The sequence below is a fragment of the Montipora foliosa genome, chromosome 13, assembly GCF_036669935.1.
Source record: "Montipora foliosa isolate CH-2021 chromosome 13, ASM3666993v2, whole genome shotgun sequence".
Lineage (NCBI taxonomy): Eukaryota > Metazoa > Cnidaria > Anthozoa > Scleractinia > Acroporidae > Montipora > Montipora foliosa.
The window spans coordinates 40,928,083-40,938,082 of NC_090881.1; the positions used below are offsets into that span (position 1 = coordinate 40,928,083).

The 10,000-nt window shown below is 37.0% G+C and overlaps 1 protein-coding gene across 2 annotated transcripts in view; it reads left to right on the plus strand.

Moving 5' to 3' along the window:
- LOC137982362 (fibroblast growth factor receptor 2-like) overlaps window positions 1-10,000 on the plus strand; it is a 97,364-nt gene that overhangs the window by 86,229 nt on the left and 1,135 nt on the right. Inside the window, exons 14-19 of one of the 2 annotated variants that reach the window (XM_068829465.1) lie at window positions 4,936-5,058; window positions 5,775-5,845; window positions 6,370-6,410; window positions 6,646-6,742; window positions 8,322-8,421; window positions 9,983-10,000. The exon at window positions 9,983-10,000 is cut by the window's right edge and continues 1,135 nt beyond it. In XM_068829465.1, coding sequence (XP_068685566.1) covers window positions 4,936-5,058; window positions 5,775-5,845; window positions 6,370-6,410; window positions 6,646-6,742; window positions 8,322-8,421; window positions 9,983-10,000 — 450 coding nt within the window. The remainder of the gene's footprint in view (window positions 1-4,935; window positions 5,059-5,774; window positions 5,846-6,369; window positions 6,411-6,645; window positions 6,743-8,321; window positions 8,422-9,982) is intronic. The other variant, XR_011118672.1, reaches the window with a different exon arrangement.

The window sequence follows — 10,000 nt, forward strand, 5'->3', positions numbered from 1 at the left end:
ATTCATGTCAAAATATTTGGATTGGGTTCTTGTTTTAAAATTAAATACGAAAAAAGCTGTTAAACATTTCAGATAAACCACAGAACTCTAACAAGTCTGCAAAGAGAGATCCTTAAATACATCAAACCATAACTGGTGGAGGAGACAGAATTGGTTGCTAAGCATTTTTGTCTGCTGTAAAGGAACTTTCCCTGCTGTCCCATCGAAGATTTTTTTCAGGACGTGTCTCTTTCTGCTCTTTCATGGCAACTTAAAAAAATACAGCATATACAGTATTATTATACTTCAATGATGCATGTAGTAATTCCTCTAAATCACTGATTATTTCTATTGCAGCTAAATTGTGTAAGAGTAAACTCATAAATTTGGATCCCTTTACTTACAAACGTCAATAATAGCTTTGCCAGGCATTTTCTGCATTGATTACAATAGTCAAAGTGACAGCATTTAGCATTTTTACGAGAAGGAATCATTTGTCAATCGTATACATATAACTTGCGGTATGAGCACTTGTTTTCCAAATCATTTGCTTCACCATTTGTTCTAAAACTTCATTATTTTTCATTACAGGTTTACGAATTTTTTTACAGGGCTATAGCATTTAAGCCAAATTGACTATCCTTGCTTCACAAATTGACTCGAAGGTGTGAAAATGTGAATTCTAAATACAGGTAAACCGTTCCTCATTTTCAAGACAATAAGGCATCAAATCAAGCGTTATTCGCTTAAAGTTAACGCTTACCTTTTTACTTGAGTTGTTGTAAGCATTTCCTTGCCTGGATCCGGATTTAAAGAGTCAACCTAACCAAGAAATCGTCACCGTGCAAAAAGTGTGATCGTAGATACATTAACGTTCGAATAAAACCGCCCAAAATCTGTAAGAGTTGGACGTTGAGCTGGACTGGTTACCACTGACTGCTGACCAAAACGAAAAGGGCTCACTAGTTTCCAGTCCGGTCTCTCACGTGTTATTCAAGATGGCGGAGGATGACAATCTTTCCACCGATTCATTATAAATGGGCAAGATTTGAAAGATACTGGAGTTCATTGAAAGGATTATTAGTACTGACTTGGAGTGTGTAATTTTCAAGAGTAATGCATCATGTTCCTTTTGGAATAAGGCCGATTATGAGAGCATCAAACAAGGTAATCCGTTGATGATATTTGTCACAATCTATACAATACATCAAAATAAAAGCTTTCTTTTTCATTTCTCCGTGTACAGAGTGATTTTATGTTCAAAGTTTGGGGCCTTTAAAGGACATTGTTTAAGCAAAGTACATATATTACGAGTAGTGAATTAACTCGAAAAATATCGTATTCACACAGGCATGCTTTGAATAAGACCAAACCTTGTTATACATGTATTGAAGGTTGAAGTTAAAGCTCATTTTTTCAAGGCACCAGATGAAATCAAATCCTAAAGTTGCACTTAACTTTGATTATTGTCTCAGTGGCACGTTCAGTACTATTGCACAAAATTCTCAAGAATCTCAACTCACACAAGTGACCCTCAAATTGAATCATTGAGTGGAAATCTTAAAGATTCCCATAAAATCCTAGTCCACATTGCCCTTTTAGCTAGTTCAATAAGCAAAAATTAGGCCTGGAAATCCAGAAAAGCCTGGCAAAGCCTGGCTTAAAAATCTTGGAAGGCCGGGAAGGCCAGGCTTTGGCCGAACAGTGTGACAGTTTAAATTGCTTTAAAACATGAAATTTTAAGTACTACAGCTGTACTTTAGCATGATAGAATGAGAAGGACTTCAAATAATCATTTACATAGCTCTTTTATCAGAGACTGTACATCTAAGAATAATCATGCAAAGGTTTAGTTTCGGGTGTCAAATTTAGGAAAAGTCAATATAATGTTCATGTTCAAGTGTGAGATATAATATAATGTTTATGTCGCTACATTAAATATAATTGGCCGTTAAACCAAAACATTATCGTATTTTGGAAGACATCATCAAGGCCATTTTATTAAAGATTGTTACTTCAAAGACACTTCAATTGAGCCCACAGAGTTTGGTTAAGGTCACTGGTCACTATGAAATTGCAGTCAATGTCTGTAATCTTAAAGACTTAAACATTTTTGGCCTGGAAATTCAAAAAAGCCTGGTCAAGCCTGGCTTGAATCTTAAGGCCTGGAAGGCCAGGCTTTTTTGACCAGGGTTGCCAAGAAAGCTCGGCCTTGGAAGTAACAAGGCCAGGAAGGCCAAGCTTTGGTGGCCAAGGTTGCCGAGAAAGCTTGGCTGTGGCCATGCTTGCTAGGCTTTACCAGGCCGCATTTTCCCGGTAAGCCTGGCCTGGCCAGCCTTTGCCAGGCTAGCCGGGTTTTTGGCCGTGCTCCTAATGCAAGGGAAGTTTGTTGTAAGTTGTGATCTTTGGTCTCAAACAAAGACTTTGCCAGAATCTTAAATTATTTTTATATCACACAGTCAGTCAAAAGACCAAGATCTACAAAAACTAGTATACACAACCAAAGTGGTTTGTCAAAACAGTTTATTGCACAATCAGAAATGGAGATGACTGAAATAATTTTTACTAAAAAAGCTTTTCACAAAACACTTTTATGAAATTCCATTTTAAAACGTTCAGTAGACTGTTGGTGTCTTATAATATTAGCCGTTGAACGATCGTGTTTTTATTCGAAGAATCAGAAATGCCTTTTAGAGCTTTCTGCCTTTGGAAAACGAAAATTTCCAGTGTCTATTTCATATTTGTGCTTGTGAGTATCTTCAACATTTAGAGTTGGACAAATCCTTTTTCATTTCAACTGGAATTTCTTACATTCGTTTTGAAGTCTTTTCATTTTGAAGTCTTTTACGTGGCTTTTGTCCACTGCGTTCATTATGCCCAAGACAACATTATTATGTTAATTTTGAATAAATTACTTAGCTGGAACTTGGCTCAAAATCTTTGACCCGTGTATAAGTCGAAGGCGATTTTTGGAGCTTCTTTTGAGGCCATAAAAGGTCGACTTATACATGGGTAAATATGGTACTTCTGTCATATTGTCTTCAAATGTATCTTGCAAAGTTGCTGAAATTCTCTCTCGCCTTGTTGCTCATTTCACAAACTTCAAGAAAAGATCTTACAGCAATATTATAGGTAAAAAAGTGTGTCAAGTTTTAATTAATTTATTCTCATTATTTGCAAGCCACACCTCTAATTCTTCTACTAGTTTTGATCAGGAAGAATGCAGCTCACTGCTGTATGGTGGCTCATCAATTTCAGCCAAAAACTTCAAGGTTTGAAGCAAAAACACAACCTGTATTCCCGAGCAGTGCATAGTGTACTTAAGCTTATTAAGTCATGCCTTCCATAAGAAAACAAGTGCCCTTCATCAGGATACCTTATTTGAAAAATAACTCTAGCATGTAGGATTTCATTTCAAAAAGCATGTCAGCTGTTTCAGTTGTCAGTATCCTGTGGAGGATGAAATTTGCCTGTCAGTGAATGACCAGTGCGCAAGGCCTGCAATGCAAGCAAAGCCTTTTTGGCTCCCTCTCTCCCCAGTCTTCCCATGCAGTCGTTTTCTTCCCGAATTCTTTCCCTGTCCCTTCCCCTTAAGCGCCTGCTACGCAGGCTAAAAGGAAATTAACTTTAACACTTGTTTAATTTGACTTAAAAAATGAAAAGCCCCCCAGTCCAGCCCAAGTGAATGCTGATCATTATAAGTATACTAAGATCTTGTAAGGTCTTTCTTAAGATTAGTTTGCAGCATTTTTTACAAAAATCTCACAAGACCAGGAGCCCATTTCCCCGGAGCTTCCATCTGTATTGTACCCTTGAGTCAACCCTGTCCCGTAACTACTACATTTTGACATATGTGACTTACGTGACGTATGTGACTGGGAACATATGTGAAGTGGTTCACATACATCACATACGTATGTGACGTAATAAATGGCTGACCATAGGTCTGTTATGATCAGCTACTGTGAAAACACCCAGTAAAGCCCCCCTGTGGGGTGCTTCTAAAAATAGAATGATACAGGACAGGGTTGACTCAGAGGGTTAATATGGAAGATGGAGGCTTCGGGTAATGGGCTCCTGACAAGACGTTACATGAGATCTTCTAGGATGTGTACTAAGGTCTTATAAGATCTTCACCAACATCTTAAGTAAGATCTTTACTTAGATCTTTTAAGATCTTTTTTAAGATCTTATTTAAGATTCTTACTATATCTTGTAAGATCTTTGCTAAGATCTTGTAAGATTCTTACTACATCTTGTGGGATATTTGCTAAGATCTTGTAAGATTTTACTAAGATCTTATGTAAGATGTTTGCTAGATCTTGTAAGATTTTTACTAAGATCTTGTAAGATTTTTATTAAGATCTTGTAAGATCTTTTTCAGTAAGATCGCGTAAGGTAGTCCTAAGATCTTGTTAAGATTTGGTAAGATTTTTTTAAGATCTTACAAGATCGAAAACATCAGCAACCTTAAATTTTTTTATCAAAATTTGTTAAGCAAATGTATTAAGATCTTATTAAGATCAAAGATCTTAAACAAGATCTTATTAAGATTTTCATCTTAATGCCCATCTTACAAGATTCTTACAAGATCTTGTAAGATCTTACAAGATCTTAATAAGATTTCCACCTGGGTATTGTTTTTGCTCATTAACTAAATTTGTGACGGTTTTGTCGCTGTTACGTCGTAGATCTTAAACGGCGCAAAGTACTCATAGGTCAGCTTTTCTCAAGGATGACGTTTGGCAAACTCAAAGAAATTTCACCATTAATAGCATTATAAAGTTACCAAGTTACCTAAAGTAAGTTCATACGCATGCTTCCAAGCTTTGACCGTCTGTCAAGACGAAAAGAGCCATAGTAAAGTTACGAACTCAAGGTGATTTTATCGAGTCTTTCTCTATTCATTCATGGAGCTACAAAGTCTTTCCTCAATAACACCGTGTTCTACCGCAGATCATTCATAGAGATCTTGCCGCTCGTAATGTGCTGGTTGGAGAAAGAGAGACTTGTAAAGTGACAGACTTTGGAATGGCCAGAGATGTGCAACAGGAAAACATTTATGAAAGGAAGACGAAGGTATAGTGAGAAATTACTAAGAAAGCAGAGCACAGACTGCATCGCAAAAGGAAACTTGCCTTCGTTTACCCTATTCAATCTAGAAAAAGTAAACATCTTCATAAGCGAGTAATGTAAAAAATGGCCTGTGTTTGTAACTTTCAACCGTGTGCTTGCAATTCAACAAAATGAAAAACTTGCATGTTAGGTAACACTCTTTTAAAAAGTTAAAACATTGGATGAATGGTTTGCAGAGGTGGGAGATTGAAAAAAGCTTCATCTTATTCTACTTAAGAACTGTAAGGAAAAGTCGAGAATACCTGACCTTCTAAGAGCTTCCTAGTTTTTTTTTCCTGAAATACCTTAAATTATAATACTCAATTGATTATTTTCCAAGTAAACTTGTTCTTTGTTGGTGGAATGAAGGAATGTCGGGTTTCACATGTGCAGTCCTGCTTTTGATGTGGACGGGTCTGCACGTTACCAAAATTGATATCCCTCCCAAGCTGGTGCTGTAAATGAAAAAAAAAACTTACCAAAACTCTATTGGCACCAAAATGGCGGCGATGATAAAGCAAATAATTTTAGGACTTGAAAACCCAGAGACAGATTGTTAGGAAAAAGAGGAAAAGTAAGCAAAAAATGCTAATATGTTTTTTTCTTCTTTCAGCATGAGGACTGTATCTTTATGAATGACGATTAATATTTGAGATGATTTCTTTTTCTACAAACGCTAGGGCCGCCTTCCTGTAAAATGGACGGCATACGAAGCTCTTATGTATGGAACTTACACAACCAAGAGTGATGTGTAAGTTCTCGCACTCACACCGTCGCTTAACACCACCGCGTCATTTATATACTTACTGGCGCATGTTCAAAATTTTTATTGCAGTAATTTTGTGGCTTGCTGCTCAAAAATGCACACAAACGACCTCATATAGAGGAAATGAAGCATTTTTTTAAAACAATTTATTCTATTTTACCGTGCATAACTCACCTCTTACTAACTGAGCGTGATAAGGCGTGCTGTTGAATATTGGCTCGAGGTCATGACAGTACATAAAATGTTCAAAGGAAAGAATATTTTCTTGAATTTAAAACTATCTTCAAGGTGCATTAAAATGATATTAATTCCATAATTCCTAAGTAGCATAAATACTGATATTAGAACCTATGACGAGACCTTAACTTGTCAAATTCTATGTTTTATAAAACAATGCGTGTACCCTTCAGAATCCTAAGAAGAGCAAAAAAGAAGAAAGACAGGGTTGATGAAGTGATTGATGCTAGCACATTAAATATCTTATTCAGTCTTGTTTATCATTTTTATAGATGGAGCTTTGGAGTTCTTCTTTACGAAATTTTCACCATAGGTAAGCCTATCCCTAAGGTCATTGTTAAATTGCGGCCATCTACCTCACGGATGGCATTTAGAATTGAGAAAACTATATAGTTTTTATGGAGAGATGATTTTTATCTAATTTACAGTATAAAATTTAAACCGATGATTGAATATCACAGAAAAGTTCTCAATAATGGAGAGCAGATGGTATATCTAATTTTCAGAATGTTCAACATGACAAATGCAAAATGGTCTTTTCTTTTGAGGTGGATCACCCTATCCTCGGATGGATGGCAGAAAAATTACAAATTTGCTTCGAGAAGGATACAGGATGCCAAAACCACAACACGTGGACAATGAATTGTAACTATAACCCTTGATTGCTGCATAAGAAACCGTTATCATGCAGATAGGATGATAACAGCAGCCTTTAATTGGTTCTGATAAAACCTTCTCAAACTCGTTAATAATTCATAAAGTTTTTACCCAAACTGAGTGCCCCATTGTAGTCAGGTGCATATGTATCTTGATACGCAATAAAACTACAGAACAAGTAACGTCTGAGTTAGTTTAAAAAATGATCAAAACACTGGTCGAGACGCTTGAGTTTTAATCAACGTTTATACTAATAAACCTTCGGGGAAAAAGAAACAAATCATCTACCAGAACCCAATGCATTTTGAATTTCCCGAATATTTAAGATACAACTTTTGTAGTACCTTTCATCGTTAGCGTCTAGAGGTTTAAAACGAATTTGGATACCTAATAGTTCTGCGAAAGAGCATCCATGTCAAAAATGGCTTGAACCTTTCTTGTGAAGAGTCAGTCCACTGCATTCTAAAACTCTCTTCTATAGCCTCAGCCATTCCACGAAAGTCTTAGCAGCCCAATTTCTTTTTATATTTAGTTGAAACTGGAACGGCCTCGTTAACCGATGCACTTATTGGGAAGACGATTTTGGCAGGCGAAAACGACGTGATTCTGACTCGCTCTCCATCACGCCCTATTATGTAAATTTATTCGAACGTTCTACCTTTTAAACCCACCCAAATATTGAATATTCATTTCCTTTACAAATTACTATCACTTGTCTGATAAAAGAAAAGATCACCACATTACACTCATAAGGTTGAGAAGTCATTCAAAAACTCGTGCTTCTTGTTTCATCCGGGGTTCCAAACACCTCGAAACATTAAAAGTACGCCGCCTACGGCGTCGTGCTTTCATCTGTTTCTCAGTGTTTGGAACCCCTCATGAAACACTCGCACTCGTTTTTGACATATTACGTATCCTTTGGCCATTCACATTTGAAGGAGATTACCATGAAAAAGGTGAGCGCGCTTCCTATTGCTCAAAAAGATCAAACAGTCATAACAATATAGATGAAACGAGTTCAGTTTTAAGATCATTGGAGCTATACACGCTACTATAGTAGTAGCGAAAGGAAGGCCTGAAAGATTCAGTCTTGAACGGGATTCGAATCCATGACCTCTGCTATACTGCCTTGATGCAGTGCTTAATCAATTGAGCTCTCAAGCCATCTGCCAGGTGACTGGTGACGTAATTCGGAGAACTGGAGAGAATAATTTTAACGCCGTATCCCACAACCGCGCGCGGCCTTGAATGTTATTTCCGAATTCAACATGGCAGAGGCGAGGTTAGATCTCGGCGGTTTCCTCTTGAATGTTCATTCAGTAACAGGAAATGTGGGAGACACCGAATGATCTGTTGAGTTTTGGCCATGGAAATGGATACGGCGTTAAAATTTTTCTTCCCAGTCTTCCACATTACGTCACCAGATCACCTTGGTGGGAGCTACAACGTAGTGTGATGATCTCAACACTTAACTTGTTTCATTCCGGCAGTTCAAATGTATGTCTTTAATACATTGTTCCTTCATAAATGATATCTTTTGTCCAAATCTCTGTTCTATTCCTTGCAGGTACAAAATAATGATGTCTTGCTGGTTGGAAGACCCCATTGCCAGACCAACATTCCTTAATTTGAAAGACAAGCTGAAAAAGATGGAAAATCAACATAAGGTGTGGATCTAATTAAGTGGAGCACTAAGTATAAGAAAAGCAACTCAAGATTGTTAGATTCGTTTATTCCCATATTATCATCTTCAGAGGTTCAAACTAGTTCCAAAACGTTCACAAGAAACTGCATTATTCTAAGGACTGACTCTACAGCACTGTATCACCAAAGTAGTTATGTTATAGAGTGGTTTTCAATTGAGTGTCGAAAGTAATTAGCGAATTGCTTTGGTTTATAATTACTTCATTCAGTGATTGGTTCAAAGTTCTCGCGCCAAATTTTCAACCAATCAGAAGTGAAACCAAAACCAATCATGGCTCGCGCGTGCACATTTTCCCGCGCTTTGTGTCGGCTACGTGTAATTACTTCGAGTTTTGATTGGTTTACCGGATTGTCTCCGTCCTTTTTGATTGGCCAAAGTAATTACTTTGGTTTTGGTTTTACGACACTCATTTGAAAACCGCTCTAGTTTCATGAAAAAAAGTAACTATTGCTTAACAAAATGCACTTAATAGTGTGGCTTTATTAGTTACCATAGCAACAGGCAACTCATCCAAAACCCTAGATTTTTTTCTGTAATGGTGATTTCAGAAACGCACTTGGTAAGCCCCATTTTTCTATTACTGGAGAGCAAATAGAAACTCTGAAAAGTTAAAAAAAAACCAGTAGAGTGGATTCAGAGCTATCTTAACAACTGGAATATTTCACGTAGCTCTGAATCCACTCCAGATTGTTTTGTGGAGAGTTTTACTTTAGCCCTGCCGACCAATTTACAGCAAAAAATGGTGGTTACTGAATTCCTTTTTTTTAGATTTAAGCGTTTTCATGCAAAATATATATATGGGTTTTTTATGTATTTTCTGTTGCTTTTGACACCTTTAATTAGTATTACATCATAATAAGGAGTGTGTCTTCTTTAGCAAGTATTATTGTTTTATATGTTACCACAACGTCTAAAAGATGATAGTATCAGTACCTCATCCCATCGCCATTGCAAGCAATAATTAGAAACGTTTGGTCTTGGGTTTCATGTCATTATCAACTATCACCTGTTTTCAACATAAATAAAACAAAACAAAAAAATAAAAGGAGTTTAACTCAAGGACACCAAGGAGACGGCCCATGTTTTGTTGGTCATCAACATAGCCGCTTTGATGTCCTACGAAAAACCAAGGATTTGTGCTCTACTTATGATTTCACACAGAGTTTGTTTTGTTTTGCTAACTCCACCGTGAGGTTGAGAGGTTGCTTTGTGAATTTCTCTCCCTCGTTTTACAGACTAATTTTTGGCTATGATTTTACCCCAACTCGCCATCCACACACACAATATTCCCCCCAATTACCCGCTTTACTAGAGATTATTATTTCAGTTTGTGGAGAGAAACCCCTTCCTGTAGGGGGATTCTTCCTGCAGCACCATAATCATGCCACAAAGGTTGCTAGTCTATTGCTGTTTTTGTTTTTTACTTTAAACAACTACATCAACATAGCCGCTTTGATGTCTCAAGAAAAACCAAGAATTTGTGCTCTACTTGATTGTTGTTGTTGTTTCTTTTGGCTTTGCAGAGGTTGATCAACATGGAC